This window comes from Calonectris borealis, chromosome 9, assembly GCF_964195595.1.
Source record: "Calonectris borealis chromosome 9, bCalBor7.hap1.2, whole genome shotgun sequence".
In the NCBI taxonomy this organism is placed as follows: domain Eukaryota; kingdom Metazoa; phylum Chordata; class Aves; order Procellariiformes; family Procellariidae; genus Calonectris; species Calonectris borealis.
The window spans coordinates 16,525,149-16,550,242 of record NC_134320.1 but is presented as its reverse complement, the minus strand read 5'-3'; the positions used below and the strand labels follow the sequence as shown (position 1 = coordinate 16,550,242).

Sequence of the window (25,094 nt, the reverse complement as noted above, 5' to 3'; positions counted from 1 at the left end):
CTTTAGCTGTCTATAATCCTTGTCTCCTTGCCTTCTAGAGAACGACAGGACTGCGAGATCGCTCAGGAAATCCAAGTGAAGCTGGTATTTGAAGCGGAGCAGCGCCGCAGGCAAGAGGAAAAAGATGAGGTAACCTTTAAAGCTGCAGGACGGCAGGGCTATTTGTAGCAGCCCTTTCGGTGCAGGCATTTCTTGGTCATTAGCCACAGGAGTTGGCTTGCATGGTGTCAGTCCTGGCCCTCGCAGATCTCGGTATGCACAGAGATTTCAGGGAGTCCTCTTACAGGAATAAGATACAGCCGTAGTCCTCACGCTCAAGGGTCACAAGGGTTGTTGATGCCAATGGCCTTGCTAACAAAGAGGGCAAGTAATAGGTGGGTCTTGTTGCCTGGTGTAGGAAAGTGTAACTTTATGCAGTCTGAGATCTGCTTGCTTTCTCAAATGCAAGGAGACAGGTGCTATTTTTGGGAGAATCCTGGGCCATGATTGCTTGGTCTTTGGTACAAAGACTTCAGCAGGACCCTCAGCCCAGCCATCCATCTCTGGCTTCTTCATTACCTTCTTTCATCTTCAATTTAGTCTTTCACAGCCTGAACACCCTGACGCAGTTTCTTGCTAGCAGAGTCCTTTTGTTGTTGCAAAACATTGCTCTGCTGCTGTTGCTTGAAAGTGGGCAGTGTGGCTTGTCCATGGTGTTCAAAGGATTTGGCTTGTTGATCAATTTATCAATTTATTCATTGTGAATGTTTTGGGAGCTATTTCTCTAAATCTGACCAGCAGTAAGTACAGGGAGTCCTGGTCCCTGGTGAGGATTCATAGGCTCTGCATTAATACCAAGTAATATTTAAGAAAGCCACAGAGTGGATATTAAGAAAGTATTTAAGAAAGCCACAGAGTGGAGGAACACCTGTGTGAGCCGGGAGTGTGGCCCCAGTTTAGATTGGAGATAGTTTCCTGAGAAGTCTGAGTAGTCTTAAGATGCTCAAGAGGCACCTAGTGGCATTTTCTCTGTAGGAAGAGCGTGAACACAAGGCTGTGTTTCCGGGAAGAGCCTGAAGTAGGAATCTGTCCTTACCTGACAAATGCGTCAGTTTGCTTGTGCAAGACCTCATTTTCTTATACCGTTAAGTCCAAGCAAGCACTGAAAGGCTGCCCAGGCAGTCATGGAAGGGCTTTCAAGAGGAGCTTGTGGTAATGGGGGTGGGAGGAACATTCCGGCTAAAGGATTTGTGCTATAAATGTGACCATTTGTCTCTTTTTTTATCGGGAAGGTGAAGGGGACGTAATAGTACTGACGTTGGCTGTGGGAATTGCACCTTTCCTTCCTACTTTCTGTAGAGGGCTGCTGGGATGTCAGCAGTCTGACAACAGGTCCCTGCAACCTGTCAGACCAGCGTGCTGACCATCTTGTGCTGTTGGGAGCAATCTTCAAATGAATGTGGCTCAAAGCAATGAGGAGAAGCCATAAATATTCTTTATCTTCCTGCTGGTATGTGGGAAGTTCCCAAGTGTGACTGAAACATAGCTGTGGACTGAGTTAGGCTGCAGCTGGTACCGGGATGTGGCACTACCGCCCATCCTCGCAACAGGACTTCTGGAGAGCTTGAATTGATCCTGCTTTCCTTCTGGAGTGCCCCCCAGCAATCTTTCTTGTTGGGTGGGCTTCTGTGTTGATGCAGAGCCTCAGCAATGTGAGTGAGGCTGTGCAGTGCCCCAGAGGTTTGTCGCCTGGCAGAGGGACAAACATCAGAGCCCCTTCTGTAGCCCTCGGCACCGCATCTATACAGGTACCCTGCAGGACATTCTGTATTACACCCCTACTGGCCACACGCCGGGCTAGTCTTGTGTTTGTCACACGTGAGGGTGTAGTAGCTGCCCAGCGTACGTGATAGCTCTCTGGTACCAGTAGTGGTACCAGTGTTATGCCAGTGCTGTGCTTGAGGCAGATCCAGTCTAGTGCGCAGGGTTTTTAAATGAAGCGTTAAGCTTACCTGCTTACAAGTCCAGTTTGTAAGAAATGGTTTGTGTGGATTTACAAGTCCTGAGCTGTCTCGGTTCTGGAAGTAATGTGCTTAAGCCCATATATTTATAGACTTACTGTACTTGCTAGAAGAGCTTAACCTTGTCAGGGGAAGGAAAATTTTTTTTTTTTTTTTTGGTAAAGAGCCTGTGGCATCCGCATGTCCTCCACAAAGCTGGTTACTGAGCAGATGTGATCTGAATCCTGAAATAATAGTTTGTACTTGAACACCCATCCCATGTCCTCCAGTGCTGGCTTTGCTCTGGAGGGTGTTGGCTCTTAGTTTGCATTTCAGTGATGCCTTTCCTTCCTGCAATGTACACTTTACATGCACGGCTCTATAAAAATCCTGAGGATTAGGGAGGCTTAAATGAATAGCATCCAAAGGGCTAGCATGCCCTGCTGGTGTCTTCCAGCTTCTCTTCCTAGCTTCAGACTAGCTCCACTGACTCGTAAGCTTCTGGGCCCCAAATGAGCAAGCCCCAGGGAGCTGTTTGCTGTTGCTAGGCCGTGTTGATCCATTAGTCATCTCGAAAGAAAACCAATTAGGAAAATGGAGTGCTATTCTCTTTGATGGCATATCTACCAAAACTGCGACAGAAGATAAACGGCTGCAGTCCCCGCAGCGCTTCTGCCTTGTCCCTCTATTCCTAACATCCCTTTCGATTTTCTTTTCCTTCAGCCTCTGTCTGTCAAACTGATGCATTTCCCTGCCTGGCATCCTACCATCCCTGTAAATTACAGCCAGTTTGAAGTGAGTTCATGACTTGCTCTGGGAACTCCTTCCAGTCCAAAGTGCCTTCAGCTGGAGACAGGCTCTGCATCTGTGTTTTTCTTTCTATGGTGAAGTTCGGGGGGGAGGTCCAGCCCACTCATGTGAGTGGGTGTGCGCTTGTGTGACTTCCAAATCCTTGCTGAAAGCCCGAGGTTGCACATGCAGTCCTTTCTGCTGTGCTTTGGCCGTTAGGGCTTTGCAGGCTTGTGTGCAGGTGGAACAGGGACCTGCAAGTCTGCCATGGGACTGGAAGCTCTGCGGTGGGCCTGGGTGAGGTTGGATGCTGGTTGCTGAGATGGTCTCTTGTGTCAAATACTAAGTTGGAAGCCCCATCCAGCCCAGGGGTTGAATTTGAGAGCAACCCTGTCATTGCCATGTCTGAAAAACTAAACTATCAGGGTTTTTATAATTGAATAAAGAATTTGAATAAAAGAACCTGGAGATATTTTTTGGGGGGGTAAGGTAATGTCTATTTTCTTCCATGTCTGCAGGACATTGCCCGCCTCCTACAACAGAAAGAACTGCAGGAAGAAAAAAAGCGCAAGAAACACTACCCAGAATCCCAGGGACACGCAGTCTATGAAGATAGCTATTATGCAGAAAATGGAGGTACGTTTCTGCTAGATAAAGGATCAAGATCATGGCAGTATAGGTGAACCTGGTGATCTGGCAATTCCATTTAGGAGATTTTCCTTATCCTACTGTCCTGCATGCAGCATTGCATCAGTTTCCAGGGTCAGGATCAGACTTTTATTCTAGAATCAGTAAATATTAAAAAAAAAAAGTGGATAACACAATTTTATAATTTTTGATGTCCTAGAAGATGGCCCAAAGGACAGGGACTGGGTGTGTGGTGTGTGTGTATGTGCAAGCACACCCACGCATGCATGTTTTGAAAGGGCTTGTGGAAAAAGACAGTAGCTGATGGTACTGATAAGCCAGTTACTTCTGTGTAACACCGCAAGCGTGCGGGGGAGAAATTCAGATGCAATTCCATGCCTGTGTTCAAAGAGAAACAGTTCCGTGCACTCATCTGCGATGCTGGCACAGCTACGTGTGTAAAGGAATAAATGCTGGTTCGTGGAAGAGCCTTTCAAAAATAACTCCTTGCAGGTATGTATCCAAGCATTAAAATTAGCACAACCGCGTTGAATGACTTACTGAATAACCAGGTCATCTCCACAGAATGTCTCTGCTGGGATTATCATCTGGGACTTCACGTTGTGGAAAAGATATGACCCACAGCGCTGTATTGCTTTCTCTTGGTCGGCTTTTATGATTGAATACAGACCTTTGAATTGGGAGGATAGAATCAGGGTGTGTTTAATTATGGAGCAATCTGGGGATGGCTTTGCTGTGCGCTGGTGGTGGTTCTTGTGTTCTTTCTTCAAAAAAAACTGTGGTGGGGAAGAGATGGGCTGCTTTTGATTAACAGATTGTGAAGATGAAGATCAAACCTCTTCTCATTTTAACATCAATGCCATTGGTGATTTCAAATGCCTTTTATTTGAACTTACACAAAGTGTGTTAGTTTCAATTGGGAAGAAGTTCAAGGATGGCAAAGAAAACACAAAGCTCAAAGTGCAAACAGTAACCAAGTGGAAACTTCATGACCACAAATCCTCCTACATGTACAGAGGTCGGAAAGACACTGATCTTGATGGCCAACCCACACTTCAGTTTTTCAGAATTAAATGGGACAAGTCCCTGAAAAAATAAAATAGAGGTAATAGTGTTGTCATGCAGAGATGGTAGGACAGGATAGCTTTTATAACAGAAATCAGCTGACAAAAGCCTGTGCCTCTCTGAACTGAGACTGTGATGTGGATTTGCAGAGCAGGGTATCCTGTGGGTCTAATTTTTCTTTCTGCAATAATCTGTAGTCTCGGAGGTGAGGTAGAAGGTGTTTTGCCTGACCGTTCATAGTAGTGCTGCTCTTGATCCTTGCTCCTTAAAAAGTAGAAAGGACTGGAGTGGATTTTGATGTCTAGATCGTCTAGTCTATTGATCTGGAACCTCTTAAATACTTGGGCACCATTTGATTAGGCTTCAGCATCCTCGGTTTGTATCATCCTCATTACTTGTGAACTTAAACAAAAAAAGCCCTGGCTTTGTTTGGGTTTTAGTCTGTCTTGAGGCTGAATAAAAATTTATCCACATTCAGGAGGAGTGTGGATTAGGGCTATTGCTCCAGAGCAATCTGAGCTCTTAAAAAGTGGAAAAATAAACATGAAAAAAGGCAGAGTTCCTCCCAGAAGTGTCTGTGCCATGAAAAACATTCCTGTATTCACTCAGTCACTTGCTGCTTGAGAGAGTAACACCAGGACCTAAAGAGTGTTTACACGGCCCCTGTGGAAGGTGCCACAGGAACCGGTGCCTGCTGAGGAGTTAATCGCCCTGAGATACCCCAAAAGCAAACCTTCTGCTCGGGCTGTCTGCCATGGTTGCGTTACCTGCAGTGATCCCTTCCCAGCGCGGCCACGCTTTGCTCTTTCGTGATCTCCTGCTCTCTGCTGCTGTATTTACTGAGCTTTCCTTAATGACAAAATTGAATTAATTTTTAGACCCTTGTTAGTATCATTCAAAACCTGACTCTTGCTTTCAGGCTCTGGTCTCTGTTGTTCAGTAAGTCACTTAGATTGTTTTATTGGATATTTGTTTTCTGTAAATCACATGAACAATCTAAAACTGAACAGAAAAAACCTGCCAGTTAACAGGAACTGCTGTGGTTACTCTTACAGTTCTTGGATTTTTAAAAATATACCTGTTCTGGATAAAAGTAACACAGAATTGTTTTCAAGGCGGATTTTCTGTAGCATATATTTTTGCTGGCTCTGAAAAAGTTTTTTCTGAATAGAATGACTTGAAGGGAATGTTCAGTTTTGGTAGTTTTTTTTTTTTCTGAAATCTGGATGACTGTAAGGAAAGCAGAGATATTTATTAAAACAATGCAGCTTGTGTGCAGTGAAATCTATTTTAAATATTTCTAGATACTGTAAAAAAAACTCTCAGCAGTGGAAAAGGAAAGTCTTACACTGCTGTTTTTTTGGTTTGTTTTTTGTATAGTTCTGTTTCAAATCAGCCTCTGCTTCAAGGAAATTTTTTTTTCTTCAGAAATATGCCTTCATTCTGCAAAGCTGCTGTAGAGATAATAGTTCACTAAGGGCAATGATTTTTCTTAGCAAATAGGTTGATTGGAAAATAAATTGATCAGCAGATTGTATACAGGCAGACTGCTGCATCCTCATAGCTGTGTCAGGTTTATTACTGAAACTAAAAGCAAAGAAAATTTCCACCTGCTTTCTGGAAACCACGGAGGAAACAACCCCACCAAGTTGCTGAGTAAGCAGCTTTTCCAGCTACATTGCTGAGGTCAGGAGCCTGGGTTTTGTGAAGTCTTATCCTGCCCTCAAATTTCTGTAGCCCTCTCTGCAGTCAGAGGCTAAACTTTTATTTAGGCAATGAATAAGTCCGGGCCCAGAAACTTCTGGGTCTGCAAGAGATACATGACAGTCTGTGGTAGAAGATATTTGGATGCTGCAGCTATCCATCATCTTGTCCTTGCTTTTAGGAAAAAAAAAAATCCCATCCCACTGGTCTCTTTCTCTTCTGCTTTATGTGGGTCTTCCCCCTCGTTAGGTGAGGCTATTTTTTCTGATCAAGAACCTTGTGCCTGAAGCCAGGGCAAGGCACCGGTGCTCACAAACCAGGATCCAGTCTGACCCTCTGCTTGGCCCCCCCATTGCCTCCCAGCCTCACCTGCGTCTTGCGCCCTCCTTTTGCAAGCTTTCTCTGGTGGTTTCGGTATCCTGCAGCAGTGACGTGTCACCAGGAGATGAGCTGCTCTGCTGGCTGTTTTTCAGCCCCAATGGCATCATTAAAAGTCCTTCATCTCCATATTGGCTTGTCCTTGTCTTAGGAGGTGCTTGGACACACTTTCGGGCAGGACCTGCCCTTTCTGCTCCAACCCCATTGCGTCCCGTGCTGCCCTGCTGCTAGCCAGGCTGCCATTTCACCCTGTTCCCCGTTATATCCCCGTTGTTCTTCTTTCTGATCCTGTCACGCTTTGCCTGCATTTCCAGCTTCTTGCATCAAGCTCCCTCATCTGCATGCTGTGAGTTTGGCTTTGCTGAACTACCATTAACCCCCGCACCACTAACCCGCTCGTTGTTTGTCCCCCCGTTCCTCAGAGCACCCCTGGGGTGACCCCAGAGAGCAGGTTTCTGAGCCTCGCGGGGCACGCAGTGGTGACAGGCGCACGCACCGGCAGAGAGAGCACCGAGAAGCGCCCTCGCCTTTGTCCGCCGGTGCCTCCGAACACGGGCATTCCACCTCAGAGGATCGTCGGAGGTCTCCTCGACCGAGTGAGGCCAGCAACGACCATCAGCAGGAGTGGAAATCAGCCAGCCAGGGAAGGTCCAGGAGAAATCCCAGCTTTGACCTGGAAAGAGAGGCTGAGCGCAGCGCCTGTGACCACAGCAGTAGCTGGGAGCTGCAGGAGAGGAGAGCAGCTGGTAGGGAGAAGGCTTGGAGACCTCTCAGTCTTGACCTGGAGTCAGACCATAGACTCGCAGACCAGGTGCGGCGCAGCAGAAAGCCAACAAGGCAGGACAGAGAAAAACACCTTTCTCTTCTTGAGGTGGAACTGGAGGCTGAGCAGGAGACCTGGCATCGGGGCAGCAGCCAGCTGGTGCGCCCTGAAAAACACAAATCTCGTCATCAGGGCCACTCGTCACACAGGATGGTGCATGACGAGAAGCTTCACGATGCTGAATCTAGAGATGATCGTAGGAGAGGTGAGGAGAGAGACTGCAAAAGGGCAGGACACAGAAGACGTTCCCCATCCCCGCACGCTATGACCCAGGGGAAGGTTGGAGACTGCCAGCGAGACTCAGGTAACCAAGTGATGGGGAAGGTGTACGTACGTGTGAGGATGGACCTTTGCGCGCCCCATCCTGGTGTCTGAAATCTGTGTTGTTTCCTTTGAAGGTGCTTATCTCTAATATCCACCTGAAATGTGCACGTGGTGAATCTTGCCCAGGTTTCTTTCTTACTTAGTGAGATTATTCTTATCCATTAATGTTCTTGCTCTGTTTCTTTCCTGACATGTTCCATGGCATCAGAGAGGATGAGTAAGACTGTATTGTTGGAAATGGTGCCCTTTGTATCCTGCATTTAAGAAAAAAACAAACGAACACAAAAAAAAAAACCCCGAAATCAAACAACCAACAACCAGCTTTTGTTTTCATTATATATTTTGTGCGGTGGTCTCCTTGCACAGGAGGAAAAAAAAACACCTTACAAAAAAACCAAATGTTATGATTATACTTGTATTTTGTTGATTTGGGTTGCAGGGCTGTAAGTGAGGACAGTTTGCTGAAGCACTAATAAGCCAGCAATTTCCATCCACTTCTTATTGAAAACACTGCTGGCAAAATAATCAATTCTCTTCAGGCAAAGTTCAGTAGGTGTCTGACTGGGCTCTGTTTCTAAGACGGGGTTCTTGTCAAATTCTGTACAAGTGGATTCTTCTGGGAAACATGTACCTGTGTAGTTCTTGTTGTTCAAGAATACTTGGGGACTGGTGGGCTTTAAAGATCCAGATCCATCTTTCTGCTTTTAAAACCACACTGGGAGTGAGGGTGACCTGTCTCTTAGTGAAAGTAGGAGTTTAGAGACTTGGATCTGTGTCTGTTGCAGTGTGGGAAACTTGTGCCTTAAGCCATCTAACTGGTCTTCACTTGGATAAGGGGGGGATGATAATGCGTGTCTGTATCTGGAGATGCTGGGAGAATCATTCTTCGTCTTCATCACGCGGAAGTTTTCTTTGGGGAAGTTGAAGGTGTTAGTCAGGTCTTTATATATAATCAGTAGGTCGTGTTCTGCCCCGATACAATGTGGGTCCGAGTGACTCAGTATTCCCTCACATTGAGTCAAAATAGCCAGAAGCTGACATCCTCTTCCGTTGGGCCGTGGTCATGGTGGGCTTCATGCTCCCCTGAGTGTGGGCAGAAGTGATGTGGAAGTAATGTTTATTGTTGTCTTCTGAGCAAATGAAGCCTGGCACCGATCAGTGTGTGAAGGAAGCTCAGCCTTGGGCTGGCCAGCAAACAATTCCTGGAAATTGCTTTTATTCTTCATGGAGGTAATGCTGTACAGGAGCCTCTCGACCACTCTGTTGTTCATTCCAGCAGGGTAAAACTGTGTTTACCTTGACCTTGAAAGCACTCTGGATAATTTAACTCTTACTAAGCTGGTGCTTTTTGCCAGAGTTTTTGTGCTGGCCAGAGATTGCAGCTCTTCACAGCTTGGATTGATGAAAGTGTGCTGGGAAAGGCCAGGTCAGGCTTAACCGTAACATGCCAGAGCTGAAGTTTTCTTCTATGCACCAAGGGAGGTTTAGATTGGACATTGGGAGAAATTTCTTTACTGCAAGAGTGATCAGGCCTTGGAACAGGCTGCCCAGGGAAGTGGATGAGTCACCATCCCTGGAAGTATTTAAAAGACGTGTAGATGAGGCGCTTAGGGACATGGTGTAGTGGGCATGGTGGTGTTGGGTTGACGGTTGATCTTAGAGGTCTTTTCCAACCTTAATGATTCTATGATTCTGTGGTTTGCAAAAGGGGTGTTAATTGCTGAAGATCATTGATCAGTTGATTCAAACAAAACAAAAAGCAGAAAACCCCACACACCTCCTTTAATACCTGTAGAAGGTTTCCTATTCCATGGTTTTATTCTGGGTTGATGCATGAGGTCTCTGGCCCTCTGCAGTTTGAAGTCTTGGTGGAGTATGATGGTGGTTTTTTGGTAGATGCATAAAAGTTTTTCGAGGTCAGTTGGTTACTTCAAGTTTTTCCCTTGGTCTTACAAGATGGGAAGGAAACTGATAGGTGGCCCAGTAAGATGTAACGGGTAACTAGAACAAATGTGTAAATGGCGTAGCTGGAGGCATCAAAGTTTTGAGTGAAACTTTCTGGGTTTGAGGCGGAAGAGACAGATATCTGGAGTGTTTGTATACTTTGGACATAAAGCAGAAAGCTCATTCAGATGTCCGAGATGTCTGAACAATACAGTTCGGACTGCAGATGGAAGAAGGCGGCATTCATTGTATGTAAGCGGTCGTGCATTTTATAACAGGGATACAGTGAGACTCCTTTGATGGCCTGGTGCAAATAGACTATGGAGAGACTTTCAAAATGCAACATTTTAAATCACTTGAAGATGGTTTAACTTTAAAATAAATAAACAAATAAAACTCTGTACTCAAAGGAAGAACTGAAACTTGTATGAACTTCAAAAATGTTTACTTAGCTGTTTTCTCACTGTGAATTTTAAAATTCATGGGTCAGCCCAAGGAAGAAATTGTCCAAAACCTCATGTGAGCCTGTCCCAGGCAATTTTTGCAGCCCATGCTGCTCCAGTGGTGTGTTCGCAGACTCTGCTGGGCTTGTAACAGATGTTGGGCTGCTCTCTGCCGGGTCTTGCCAGTGTATCTGTATCAACGCAGAGTGTGAAAAATTACAATTCCTTTGCTAGCATCACTGTGTCAGCAAAGACTGCTTCAGGGGACATGGACTCTTCTGCCATATAGTTGCATTTGTCATATAAGACATGGTGTATCAGATATTTCTATTTGCATAGAGGTGCGTGCTGCACCTCAGCTAAAGGTACTCTCAAACCAGCTGTCTGGCAGGTACGCTGTTGTCGTCTCTGGTTCCCTTGAGTGGGTCTTTTGCAGGTGGCTGAGGAGATGGTGGGGATTTCCTTACCAAAGTATTTGGAAAAGGATTGAGTTGATTGTTTTCTCTCACAATTCTGTAGGCACCAAGTTGAGGGGGACGAAGCAAGCCATGTATGATACACCCCGAAGGGAACAGGAGTTGTCTGATGCAGAGATTGCTCGGAAGCTGCAGGAGGAAGAGCTCCTGGTAAGTAGAGAGGATGCATTAGTCAACTCGAAGGAACTAAGGTAGCCAGCGATGACAACTTTAATTTGTAAACCTTTTATATATGATAGTGACTTTAAGACCTAAGCTCATGCTACTGTGCATTCTGGTAATTACCTTTGCCTCCCATAAGCACACATATGGAGTGACAACTTGGCTATAAAGCCCTATTTTCTGAAATAAACGCCTAAAAATTAAATGATCGAAGCAGAGAGATACTAAATGAACATTTCCAGGCAGGTAAAGATGGCCTGTAGTCGGTGTGGTCAGCCCAGAAGTGAGACAGGCCAGCGCCCATCTTTGAGCGAGAGGGGGCACCAGAGTGGGCCCTGTGTTGTGGTGTGGCCTGGCAGATAGATGAGGGCAAAACTCAGCTGAAAAGCTGAAGTGACAGTTTGATGTTGGGCTGTGAGGTAAGTATTGAGATAGCTAAGTATATTTGGAGAGGATGCTAGCATATTTTTATGGGCACCTACTTTCCCTGCCCAGTAGGTTAATGGGTGTGAATAATTCAGAGGTGTTACTCTTTTGTCCCTGTTTTTTCTTCCCCCGCCTCCCCCCCTTCTTTTTTTTCAGGCTAACGAGGCAGATCAGAAGGCAGCTCAAGTAGCCCAAGATGAGGTGAGCAAGAAGTCAAATGTTTGCGGTATTCCTTTACTTGTGGAAACTGCTAAACCCCACTTGTCCCCTCTGACCCTCTGGTTGTTCGTTTCCTTCCTTGTAGGGGAAGCTCAGGGCTCCAGTGGGGTTTGCTCCTAGCTGGTTTTCCTGTACATGCTCAGGCTGGCCAAGCAGGGAGTTGTGCTGCCTGTTGCAACCATGGCAGAGGAAGGAAGTTCATGGCTGTGAGAGAGCATCTCTTGTAACTGAGCCCCAAGGGAGACTATCAGAGATGCTGCGAGATGAACCCCCCCGCCCCCATTGAAGGAAAAGGGATGAAGGGCAGAAAGGCTCTGCAAACACAGTTCTGGCAAATCAGGGATCCACTGGGCATGCTGCATGTAGTCAATCGTAATTCTGCCTTGTCACTTGATTTCTGATCACAGATGGGTGAAATCCTGGCTTAGCACCCTTCCCATTCAGCAGCTGCCCATAGGAAAGGGTTTAAATAACTCAAACACACAAGAGCAGTAAAACTGTCTGACACACACTCTGCATTTTCCCTTCTAGGAAATTGCCCGACTCTTGATGGCCGAAGAGAAAAAAGCTTTCAGGAAAGGGAAGGAGAGAGAAAAGTCTTCCTTTGAAAAGAGGAGGCATGATCAAGACTGGAAGGTATGTCAAGCTTCAGGAGGCTCCACAAATAAAGGCTATAATGTTACTCCCATTTCCAGAGGGAGGTGAGGGTGTGTGGTGAGAGCCAAAGGAATGATGCAGACTCTTGCATCCAAAGGGTCTTGCTGCCTGTTATTCAGCTGCTTCCTAAGCCTTTTGGAGCTACCTCCTTGGTGTTAGATGCTCTTTGGCTTCAGCCTCAAGTAAGGTAAGCCGTGGGCTCTGGCCTTGGAGGTCTGGCCACTGGATTTCACAGCACCTTGTGGCCTCCCTCAAGCACTGTCAGTCCTCCTGGTGCAGGACCTTCCCTCTGCTGAAATTTTGACTGTAGCCATAAAAGCAGTAGTTGGTTCTGTTTGTGTACCACAGGTATAAGGACAACGCAGCTGCTCCAGTTGTCACTCTGCTTCATAATAAAATTGGCTCTATAATGAAAGTATTGAGTGTATCAAGCCTAGGTTTTTGTATGAGTAATACTACAGAGACTTGGCTAGCCAACGTGGAAGGTGATAGGAAACAGATTTCATGGTCTGCACTGGTAAGGTGCTAAAGGGGGTGTTGTGTTAATCTTGGGGCCAGCTGGAGGTAGCTCTGATGTTTTCAGCTTCCTTACTGCGTTTGAGTGGTTGGAGGAGCACAGCTGCATGCAGCTGGTCCCTCTTGCTCAGCCCAGCCATGTGCACAGTCATTACACACTGACTGCGTTCGACCCCAGCTTCAGGACGGGTCGCCCAGTGCTGTCTCATATTTAGAGCAAAAATTGAATTTGGCTCAGCAAGGGTGAGTTTCATTTACTGGAAACTAGTCCTGACACTGCCGTTTGCACGTGTCTGGCTGTAGTTAGTCGTGTGTATGAACTGAGCATGAAAGGTCTGCGTGGAGCTGTGGCAGCCTCGATGCACTGGCTGGTGTCTTGCAAGGCACACGGATGAGCTGCTTTCCCTTCTTCCCGTCAGCATGACGCAAGCGAGTCCACGCGTTCAAGGTCAAAAGAAGGGCCTGAAACACAGCGACACAAAGGCGACAGGTCTTCAAGGTGAGCTTGAACTGGCTGGTAAAAATGGGGAAATGCAGTCGGGAAGCTGCTTGAAAGCTGAGTCCTGGGGAGGAGTTGTGGGGCGACCAGCCTGACCCACCCACAAGGGGCTTGGTAGAGAGCAGAAGTTTTAGCACTGAAAAGAGATGGAGGGCGCAGAGCTTGTGAGGTGTTCGGTGACATGCGTCACTCGCTGTGCTCATGGCATTTGTCCGTATCGGTCTCCCTGCTTGGTGCTGATGGAGATTGATGAGCTTGTGCAGTGACATTTGTTAAATGGCAGAGAAACATTGAGAGGGTTAAAGAGCTTCTGGGGATGTGAAACCAAATGTCATCTCTGGGCAGGAAGGAGTAATCACGATGCATTTGCACAGCTGCTCCCTTGGGTCCTTGCTCCCAGTTAAGCCCTGTACACTGCTTCCGCTCTGCATGTGGACACCCCCTGCAACCAAGTATGTTGTGCTTTGGGGTACCTCATCCCAGAGCTCATGGGAACGTGCTGTAGCCCAGTGCTGCTTCTGAATCACTTGGTACCCTGGACTGATGCTCCTCATGAGTGACTGAACCCTGGAAGTGACCCTGGTGGCTTTGATTTCCAATCCAGATATTAGCCTAGAAATTCTTGTAGAATTTGCAAAAGAAACAACAAATGAGGTGTGCAGGTGGAGGCTGAGATCATATTAAAATACTCTGGGGTTAAAACTGGGCAAGCATTAAACACTTTAAAATGTTGCTTTTTTGAGTGAGGTTTGCATCAAACTTCATAATGGAAATTCTTTGTTTCCTGACAACTTGAAACCATTATTAAATGAAAGCGATCCGTGAGAAGTAGTAAATACTGTGCATTTCTCACCGCAGTAACAGTAACGGGCTGTGCTTAGAGGAGCTGGTCTGCAGGTGGAAAGTCTGGGCCACCAGAGTTGCATCAAACTGATAGGGACAGACCAGGCAGCTGAGATGTTGCTTTTGACACGCCGTTATGCCTTTGAGTTTTTTTCCCAATGCTTTTTTTTTCATTGTGCGTGGCAGGTCACAGCCTCTCGTAGATGACTTTGAACATGCTCGGTATTACACAAGCCAGCCCAGCCCCTTGCGCCAGATCCCCAAACCTGAGCACTCTCCTAAAGGTAGGATCAAGCCCACGGCTGCCCCAGCACTTGGGTTATTGTGGGCTGTTCTCCTCAAATAAGCAGCCTGCAGGACAGGATGTTTGAAAGAGATGCTAACAGAGAGGAGGAATGGATATTATTGCCCCAGCGGGGAGGTGATGCGAGTCGGTGTTCGAGTTGTACTTGCTGAGCATGTTGCAGGCTCAGAGACTAAAAAGCTGTATTGGTTTGCCTTGACTTTGTCAAACTGCTCTCTGCATGTCCTCCGTGATCTCTTAATGATGAATGACTGTAAATCCAGGCAGCAAATGAAGGAGAAATAACATGAAGAAAACAACATGATGGATTTTGGGTGACTCACTAGTATCAAACAATCCAATACAAGACAAAAACCTCGCCGTATCACCTGTCTGGCGGGCAGATGGGATGATCAGACAGAAGCTTGTCCTGAGAAGAGGCTTGTTTTGTTCCTGTAGCATCTCAGCACTGCTTTGTTGGTTTGTTTCCTGAAATCACTTGGCACAGAGCAGTGTGGTTAAGGTCGCGGCCCCCCAGTTTTTTAAATCTGAATGCCAATTGTCTGAGTTATCTGTAGAGTCTCTGGGGGAGGAAAGGGGCAGCCAGAGTTCGACTCAGTTGTTCATATTTCTTCGAGCTCCACTGATTGTGACTTAAATGCGGACAGTTTACTTCCCAAAATCTAAAGTTTGGAAACTTTTGCGTTCTGTCTTCATCAAACAAGCTGTAAAGTTGATGGCACTTTATAGAGTCTGTAAGCCCAGTGTTCATTCCGTTTTCTTCAGTGAGACTGTGCAATGTAGCTGCAGTGCCGTTCACAGCCTAGAAGAAATGTCAATGTCTGCCTCTCTTGTGGACCTGTCCTTCTTTTTGCTTGAGTAATGTAACGTACAGTTCCCATTTTGGCATTTGACTTTACCAGTACCCTGGAAGTCACACAGACATCCAAGAGGGCAAGTAAAAGATGATTGCAGGTAGTATTTTCTTCACCAGGATCTACCCTTACAGGTTTTTTCTTTCTGTTTTGCTTTCCAGGTTCCCGTAGGAAGCAGTAAACTGTGCTAGCCTTTGCTTTGGTACTGACTCTTCTGTAGCAAACATTACTGGAATTGCCAGGCAACTTTCTTTTCCCAGGATCTCCTCTTTAAGTGTCATCATATTAATAAGGAACACTTGTTCATTTCAATTTCTTACTCATATGTGATCACCTAAGCAGTGCAGTATAATCTAGCCGCCACTGAGCTGTGTGAATCAACTGGCTGACTTAACAAGTCCCTCTTACATCCTTTTGAGGCGTTCCTTTTATTTTTATTTTTAAGCTTTGGCTGGAGCTTTGTCAAATAGGACAAATAGAGATGCACACACAACAGGGAGGAAAATCCAAGATGTGAGCTGAGTTATGGCAATGCAGCAGAACGTCAGAAGTACAAGTCCTTTCCATATTAGGATGACTTAGCAAAGAGTTATAAGAGGAAACGTGTTTCTCCCTGTGCTGGATAAGACGGCTGAGCCAACCTGACAGTCATGCTAGCTTGCAGGAAGGAAAGAGGATCTTCATAACATACACCAGCAAAAGCCAGAACCTGGGACTGGTGAGGAAGAAATTGCCTATAGAACAAAATTTCTTAACTGCTGTATTTCTTTCTAGGGTTTCCACCAATCTGGGTAGAGTGTGTAACCAGGCATTTAGCTCCAGGATATAGGGTAGAACAGTTAAGAGGAAATAAATTTCAACAGAAATTAGACCTTGTGTGCTTGACTTTTAAGACATGCCAGGGAGTTGATGAAGCTGTGAGTTGTGGATTGGGAAGAATCACACAAACAGATTTAAATGCCTGAAGGGACCTCTGTGGTCACCTGCTTTGAGCTTTGGTGTGGTAGAAGCCAAGGAATTTCACTGAAGCCAAGTAGGAACTACTGTAACTCCTAGCTCAGTTGCTGATGCACTTGAGTACAGTAACTTGTGTCTGAACCGACATGTGTCTTGCAAACATGGGACTGAAGGAGGGCCGAATGGACATTGAGCATTGAATCCAAAATCTACTGTTACAGGCAACTTTGAGCTAGACACAGAGTGCCGAACAGTCCACACAATGTCTGTGCTGACTGCCTCCCCTCTACACTGCTCCGTCCAGCACCCCAGGCAGACTCCAATCAGGCTAAAACTATTGCTCTCTAGGGCATAGCAGGGTCTGCAAGTTTAAGTTGTCTGTATAGATTTGCCCATGCAGTGATATTTTATTTTTTCTTTCTATGGCTTATTTTCCCTCCAATCTTTGAAAATCATTCTTGTCTTGCACAAGCAAGTAGCCTTTTCCTTTGGCCTCCTCTCATTTCAATTCTTTTGTCTTTTTAATCTTTTTTTTTGCCATTTTTTTCAAGTGCATTTTTAAACAACAAAGCTGAGGATCTGGACACTGGCTTGGAGTCTGTTCAGCCAGTACAGGGTGGTTATTCATTTGCCAGTCCAGTTCATGGCAGCAAGCCTGGCTGTGTTGCCCCCGCAGCCCAGCTTCCTTTACTGCCCGGCACTGAGTCTGTCCCACCACGCTCTTTGTCTTCTGCTAGCAGCTGCAATTCTGCTGCTGGCTTTGCTGAGGAGGGGAGGCAGAGCCGTGACTGTACTTGCCCTGGCCACCAATCTGCCTGGGAAAGGAGCCTGACAGCTCTGTAGAGCTTTGTGGAGAGCACATGTGCTGGCATGGAGCACCGATAGGAAGTCGGAAGAGATCGTGGTGCTCTGCTCTTGCACTAATGCACAATTCAAGCCCCAAGGCAGCTGTAAGGCTTTAAGCTTGGCTGTTGTCCTTGGTTAGGTCAAATCACTAGGAAGACAAGGCAACTCCTTCTTCATATAAGTTACAAGAGCATGTTTAATACCGCAGCATGAGCCCATGCCTTGCCTTGACCAACAACTCAAGAAACTTCCATCTCCTACCCCCACTGGGATGTTGGCAGCAGTTCACTACCTGTGAAGAACCAGTTAACCCCCAGAAGACCTCTGCTCCAGGCATACAGTAGCTAAAAATGTAACATAGGACTTTGTGCATCGGCAGCATCCCGTTAGCTGCGTACCCTTGCTTCCAGACCGTGAGCTTGCTCACCTGCATGAACCCTTAAGTGACTCGCAAGCTCTTGCTTGCTGCTGCTTCTCAGGAAATATCCCAGCCAGCGGCTAGATTTTACTGGTCTTGCCTTGTTCCCTCTTCTAGTTCCATCTCTGTCCATTCAGAAGTGTTAACGTTGTTTTAAAGGATCCAGAAAAAGAACAACATAGACCGTATTTTTTCCTTTTTTGTTTGATAACTTGGCCCAATGTGGCAACCTCACCTGCAATGATTTTATTTTGTAAAAATTTATTTTTGTATTTCATGTAACAGTCAAAATTTCTACTGTTGAAGATGCCATTTTTTCCTGTGGGTTTTTCCCCTCCATTGCCATCAGAGTATTTATTGTTGTGAAATGGATGCCTGGTGGGGTTTTATAAACTAATACTTTCTACAAACACCCCAGTCCAGGCCCTGCTGCTTGCTTCATCTGGTGCACTTGTGAAAGCTGGATGGGGAAAAGTCCTGCCAAATCAGAAAGTGGCTGTGCTTTGTACTCGCTGTGCATGGGGAAAAATGGTGACCATCTGCACAAGGCAAGAGGCAATCGCCAACAAGGAATTCGGCTCTCCCTGGGCCTCTGTGGCTGGCCGTGATGGGCTTTCTTGCACTGCAGTTGGCTGATGTAACTTCTGTCTTACTCTAATCAGAAAAGTCGTGAAGGCCCTAAGCCTGCTGACATTTGAAGAACCTATTAATTCAGGAGGGATGCTTGGGAGTATCCAAGTTGTTGACTTCAGTGGGAGTGAGTGGAAATGATACGAGAGAAAACTTGGTTGGTTTTATTTGGAAGCTGGGTAAAGTCTGAAGAACACCTCAGTGCCTACTTGGTGGAACTGCGGGATCTCCTTAATGGCCTCCTCGGACCAGCCAAGCTCTCCAGCCATGGCACCAAGAGGCAAGAGCTCAAGGGAAGGATCTCAGAAGCTTCTGCTGCTTCCTTGGATGCCTTCGGGGAGCGCTGGATGCTCTGTGGGTTGCTTTGCTCTATATCCTCCCATAGTCCTTACCTTTTTATTCTTACTCCCTACCTTTACTCATTTGCTGGCCCTTGCAAGTGTTTCTCCTGTTTTATTTTTCCATAGCCCCCCTGAAAAGGGGGACCCTGAGGTTTTGTTAAAGGGGCTACACCTATCAAGAGAGACAGAAATGCTAGGAACGACAGCTGAGGAAAGCATGTAGTAAATGGGGTATGAACAGAGCAGTTGTTCATATAATATACCCTGTGGGCCTCATGCAGCCAGCAGGTTAGAGACTTCCTGAGGCAAAGGTTGCAACTGGACTTGCATGTTCAGTAACCACTTTTGGAAGGAGGTTCCATGGTCCCATTGAAGTCAACAAGAGTTGAGTTAAGACCGTGGATGAACAAGGAGCCAATTCATCTTGGGGCTCAGCAGCCACAGTTCTACTGAGAGTCAAGACGATGGAGCCTGTGTAGGTGAGATGCAAAATCAGCACCTTGCACGTGTGTCCCTGGAAAGGGGCGCAATGAAGTTGATCTTTTCAAAAGAAACAACCGGAGCAATATTTCCTTCCTGTGACAGAAAAATGTTTAAGTAACTGTATTTTTTTTTGTTTGTTTTCTCTTGCCAAGTTTCAGTAGCTTTGCCTATGGTTTTGCTCTGGATTTAATAGCATGTCGGAGCCCTTGCTGGGACCCTGCCCAGGTCATTCAGGTCTTGCATCCCTTTCTGACTCTGTGCATTAACAAGGCAACAGGCACCACGTGGAAAATTCATCACCATGAAATCCTGGCACTTCCTAATCTCTATAGTAGGCACATCTCACCAGCAGCAGCTCTCGCCACCTCCTCGCCTCCGTCCGAAGCACAATGGTCTGCAGAAGAGAGGTTGGGCGAACCCGAGTGATCGTGCCTTACATGCAGGGATACTCGATGTCTTCAGCAGGCTGATCTGAGTCACCTTGCTATGAAACACTGTCTTAATGTGGACTGTACAGCTTCCTGCAGCGAGAAGCGGTTGTTGTCACGTGGATAGATCCAACAGGTTAATCTCATCTTTTTTAAAGAACTTCATGGTTTTGAACTTAGTGGGGGTGGGAAAATACCAGCTGTTAGGGGATAGATGAAGTCTCATCATTGAATTTCTCCTCTTGGGGAGGAAAGACAGAAGTTACAAATGCTGCAGTCTGCTTCACTCTGTAAAAGGGATCTTGTATGTACAGTATTTTTATATCTCTGCATTCCCACCTGTCAGGATTTGAATCAGGATTAATATTCTCTTATTTAGGGGGGAAAAAAAAAGGGATTTTTATTTTTCCAGTGCTAGACCTTTGTGCATTTTTATTTTGTGCCAAATTACAGCCACTGTTACATTCTAGTGTTTTCATTCAGTTTATTGCTATTGATCAATGTGTATATTATATATTTTTATTATCGAGGTTTTTATTTTAATTCATATTAACCTGTATGCAAACTAACTGTGGATTGCTAATTTATATATAAAGGGGGGCACTTGGAGACAGTGTGAGAATTCCCCTACTTAGTTTACACTCTTGTAATCTAGTGCAGCCAGTGCATGAAACTCATCGCTTCTTACACCGAAGGATCTCCTGGGTGTCTGTCGCCCTGAGCAGATTGCTCCTGCGGTTCCTCCAGGCAGCACTGACGCTGCCAGGCTGCGAGAGATGCAATAGGAAACGAAGCACAGCTCACAGCATGGACTGTGAGTGACCGAGCTCTCTGCTGTCCCGCTCCTGGCAGCGGTGCCAGGGAGGATGCTGCAGCAGGAGTTCCCATCTGGGGGTGACTTTGAGGGTTACTCTGCCCTATGTCCATGCCCAGCTGATGGACAGTTTTGGTTTTGCCCCACTCTCTCAAGACACTCAGTGCTTAGTTCTGCAGTTGCTTTGGGAGGTGGGGGTGGGGTATAGCGCTGGGGCACGGCAGTGCCACTCGCACAGGCAGCTTGTCTGTTTTTTTTGGTTGTGGAGGACAGGCATAAACCTACAGAGATCCCAGTTTACTATACTCTTTTAAAATACATGCTGTAGCACGTTTCTGGCTGTGCTGCCCTGCTGTGGAGGCTCTGGCTGTGCTGCACACAAGCGCTGCTTGGACTGCTATGCCCAGGACAGGCTGCAGGACACAGGTTTTGTTGAGAAGCTGCACTGCCCTCAGCTTCTGGGCTGGAGCTATCATCAGCCACCTCCTCCCCGTGAGTAGCACAGGGCAAGGCTTAGCTGTGCAGTTTGGGCTCTTCCAGGAGAGTCCCAGAGAGGACAGTGAGACACACAAATGAGTATTTTCTACTTCACAGTAAACAAGTTCCACTGTATCAGTGTTCACTCTAAGTAGACTCCACAGTGTGTCTCCAGCTGCATCTGTGCACTGCAATATAGTTAACTGCCTCAGAGAAATAACTGCAGTTGTCTCATTTAGCTCTTCAGGATAAACTTTCAGCCTGTTGAATCTAAATATTAGCCATGCGATGAGATGGATTAGTCAGGAGGCTTAAACTGTTCAGAGCTGCAAGTGTACCCTGTGTTGCAACAGCTAATCCTTGAATATAAATTGCGCACTGACAATAATCCGTCTATGCAAGCCTAGTTTTTCTTCTTGTTTTTGACTGTTCACTCTGTAATTTTATCAGGTTTGGCATAGAACTTCTGAATGACATCTAACCAAAGTATCATGTCTGTGTGTGTATAGCATGTTTTGCTCCATAATCCTGAATTCTCATTGAATGTAAAGGGAACATTGCCTTGCCCATTTTGTTCAATAAACCGCTGTATTTTGTTACCCACCGCATCCTTCTGTCCCCCGTGTGCTTTTCTGGGAACACTGAGGTGGGTTACATGAACAGAAGAAAACAGAGCTTCATTCCACCCTTGGCTGCTGGAGCTTAGCTTCTTCTACCAATAATCATGTTCTTCCAATGTAATACATGTAGCAGAACAACAAATTTATATTTAATTTGATTATTTTGTGGCCACAGAGATGGAAAAAAAAAGCTGTGTAATATCTTGGAAAGGATCTGGACTGTTTCATTTCCTGAGACTGTGATACTGAAAAATAAAGCAATGTAATTATTTGCAAGGGTAGGATACTTCTTTCTTTTTCTTTTTGTTATCACAGCTTTTTAGTTTGCAAAAAGGCTGCTTAAAGGTTCCCAAGAACAACTCACACCTACAGTGGTGGGATGGAAGGCAAGGACGAAACATGGCAAATGCCCTGTGACTGACTGATGTCTTCAAAGGCATCAGCTGAGGCTGCAGCCACATGCAGCTCAAACATGAGCAGACACAAAGCCATTTCCATGTCATGAATTCAGTTGGTGACAGAACATGCAAAAATAAAAGCGAGGTTACTAAATATAAACTCCAGATCTTGACTCCAAACTGTAAACCTTTCTTAAATGTTTATTTACTCTTTTCCCTCTTCTTGCTAAGTATAAGCATTGCACAGGGGCGCAGAGAGCCCTTTCACACCCCACTGCTGGGGGCCCGAGGCTGTCCCTGCACGGTGCAGGGGCTGGGTTGGTGCAGGAGCGCTCTGACTCCGACCGAGTTCAGGTTGGGGCTTGATTAGGGGCTGTGTCACAGCACTACCCCAGTGCTCTCAAATGCCTTTACATCTTCTTGACCTCCTACCAACTCCGTCGTAGAGTCCCTTAGGTATTAGCAGGGAGCAGAGGTAGGGACCAGCAAAACAGTTAGAAAATTAAAAATACTAGGATATGGCTAGCAGTGGAAGAGCCTGGTTGTGAAAACAGGGCACTCGGAAGTGCCAAGAGCTCTGCCAACATAAAATTTATTGCAGGCTCTTGTTTGAAGTGACTGGGTTGGTCTGTTTTCTTTGAAAGGCTTCTTTCATGCCAGCCTTGGCACTTGGTTAAGCATTAGGCTGTGGTGGGAGGGGGGTCAGCTGGAACCCTCAGTAGCATCTTTCACCTGCTGCAGGGATGTGCACACAGAGGACTGTACGTGGGAACCACAAAAGGAACATTGAAGAGCCCCTGGGGACTTTTTTTCTTTTTTTGCTGTATCAGAGGAATTGCTGATCTCTGGGTTTCCAAGTCACATGCAGCTCTCAAACTGTGTGGACATGGGTGGTGATCCACTGTGGATGGATCCAGGTTTCCCAGCTGTCTTCTAACAGTGAGAGAAGGTAAGCCAGCAGAGACTGCTTGAAGTCAGCATTGCTCAGTACCCAGCAGCCTAACTGCCCACTTGGCTGCTCTGTCCTGCCCTACAAGGTGGGAGTTGCAGGTGGCAGCTGCCATCTCCCGCCTGTGCATGTGTCCGGATGCTCATCTTTCACCCAGGTCCATGCTGTGTAACTGGGGGCTCTTGCCCAGAAAGACTTTGGTGTGTGTTGCTCATGGCTTGGGAGGGCTGAGCCCTGCCTGTGGGAGGGCTGGGGGTGCTCACACGCAGCAGTAAATGGCTTTTCACGTCCAGGTGGACAGCCAGGGCTAAACTGAGCTGTTGTGTGTTGGCTCACACTTTGCATTGGGAGCAGATGCTGGTGGGGAAACGTGATTCTCTTATCTGGAACTGATGCTCCTCTTGTTCACGACGCAAACCATGGCAGCAGAGCGACCCAAAGCCTAAACGAGCTGGGGTAGCTGAGACACAAATAACGGTGTACTGCACGTGGTATGTATGTACCATTCTCATTTTGTTTCCTGGTAGGTTACAGTTTGCCTGGAGGTGGAGAGGATCCCTCTGCCATGTGAGACTCACCTCAGGGTATGCCTGAGGCTATTCCTTCTCAATCTCAATATTGAGCAAAACCAAACCTTACATCCCAATCCTTTGTGCCATCCTGCTAGCAAACTGACAGCTCCTGGCACCAATCAGTTATCCCAGGTCAGAGGTACGCGTGTCCATCACCATGATTTGTTCTTTCAGAGACAGTAGTCCTTGAACAGCACCCTGAATCCATCAGTTTTATCCTGCTTCAGCCTGGCCAGACTTCCTGGCACGGCATGACTCACCTCATGGCCCTTCGAGGCCAGGCTTCAAACACAGACACAACTACCCCCTAGCTGCTGCTGGGGCTCCAGGACCACCACATGATTTCTATTTATGTATAAACAGCGTAATGCCACGTCACAGGACAATTTTTTTCCTGGCTATTTTAGATTTGGATGCTGTTTCATTTTTACTAAAACATGGTTGACATATGTAGCGCCTAATTATGAGCCAGAGGAACACGTGCCTGTCTCGCTAGTAGGGTTTATGCCCAGGTGAGTGGTGCAAGAAGCACACCAGCCTCCCCTTCCCTGGGCTGAGCATGGAGCTGGGATGGACCCTTACCCAAAGTGTGCTCCACGCTGTGGCCTTCCTCCCCTCTTCATCCTCCCCAGGCACAGGCAGTGTCCGGAGGGTGACGACAGAGCCATGCATGTGTGCGTGTCGCCAGAGGGTACTTGGAGAGCATGAGCTTTGTCCCAGCGAGGCTGGAAAAGAGCTGATTTGGAGTTTTAACTGATAGAACAGCTGGAGGTTTCCCAGGCGAAGATGAAATGTCTGGCTGCACAAGGTTCATTCTCACCGCTAGCTGCCACACCGCACACTGTCCTGAGAAGTTGTGCTCAGCCTGCCAAAGGACACACAAACTCCACTCGAGCACTTCACTTGTGTACTTTTATTTACTTGTTAATTACTCACAACTGATGAACCACTGAAAGTCAGTCTGAGGGTGCATGTTAATGTCCAGGAACATCCCCACCATAAAGTCCGCAGGCAGGTCTGGAGGAAGAGTTTGCTTGCAGTCTCCTCTCCAAAGGCAAAGGGAGGCATCAAGAACAAGGGCTTCTCAGTGAATTTTCTGGTCTTCTAGCAAACCCAGCCAGCTCGTCCTACTGGAAAAGTTCTCAGTTGGAGCAAACAAGTCCTGCGCACAGACAGGGCTGGCCCTGTTGCCACAAGGAGCCTGGGAGGGTCGTGCAGAGCACCCCACGGGAGGAGGGGATGCATCATTGCAACACCTGAGGCAGAGAGGACCCACAGCTGCTCTGAGTGTGGCCATGACTGCAGATCTGAGAGCAGCTGTGTCCTGTTGATATCCCCATGGGATAAGAGGGACCAAGAGCAGCAGTACAGGCAACTGGGATGGGCAGGTCTCTTTGCTAGGGAGAACTGTAATGTCCTAACAGCAGCAGAAGACCAGGTCCTCCTGGTCCTTGCTCCTCTGGGAACCGTAGCCAGCTCTCCTGATGGCAGGAGTTAATTCAGCTCTGCAAGGGTGCAAATTAAAGCCAGCCTGCCTCATCCCTAAGGATGCTGAAACAACTGACCAAAGCTGACCCCTTCTAGCCCTGCTGTTCTCGGTCTTCTGCACTTTTAGCTGGGAAGAGACTAGTGCCTTCGTGGGTCCTGTCTGACAGCAACAACTCCCATCAGAAGCAGGTAGGCCAAGAAGGGATGGCTTTTCTTCTCTGTGGGACAGACACTGGTAGATGGTCTCAGGAAGATGTCTGCTTGAAATCAGGATGTGCTGCTTGACAGGACCCCAGGACCAGTCACTGTAATTTGGAAGTCACTTTCTGCTCAGCTGAAAACGTTTTGTGTTCTCTAAATACTCTTCCAATTTGCTGAATTGCAGGTGTGCAAATAGAACAAGTATTCCCTAGGAGATAATGGGATAAAATCCCCAGAACAAGGGAAGATTTCACCATCTGGCTACCAAACCCCATGACTGAGTCCAACCCACCTGAATTTTGAACAGAAAAAACTCAAAATAAGCTGCTAACACTAAAAATCAGAGGACTGGAAGTTCTTGCAGAAATAAAACAGCAAATAATTTAAATAGAAATGATCACCTTTGTAGCTGATTAGTG

The 25,094-nt window shown here is 46.6% G+C and overlaps 1 protein-coding gene across 2 annotated transcripts in view; it reads left to right on the top strand.

Annotated features, from left to right (window-relative positions):
* CCDC50 (coiled-coil domain containing 50) overlaps window positions 1-21,055 on the top strand; it is a 45,277-nt gene extending 24,222 nt beyond the window's left edge. Inside the window, exons 4-12 of one of the 2 annotated variants that reach the window (XM_075157093.1) lie at window positions 39-129; window positions 3,287-3,404; window positions 6,986-7,690; window positions 10,617-10,723; window positions 11,318-11,362; window positions 11,912-12,016; window positions 12,973-13,052; window positions 14,082-14,179; window positions 15,215-15,333. In XM_075157093.1, coding sequence (XP_075013194.1) covers window positions 39-129; window positions 3,287-3,404; window positions 6,986-7,690; window positions 10,617-10,723; window positions 11,318-11,362; window positions 11,912-12,016; window positions 12,973-13,052; window positions 14,082-14,179; window positions 15,215-15,234 — 1,369 coding nt within the window. In that variant the 3' untranslated portion in view covers window positions 15,235-15,333. Of the gene's footprint in view, window positions 1-38; window positions 130-3,286; window positions 3,405-6,985; window positions 7,691-10,616; window positions 10,724-11,317; window positions 11,363-11,911; window positions 12,017-12,972; window positions 13,053-14,081; window positions 14,180-15,214 lie in introns of both variants that reach the window. The other variant, XM_075157092.1, reaches the window with a different exon arrangement.
* Window positions 21,056-25,094: the final 4,039 nt, after the last annotated feature.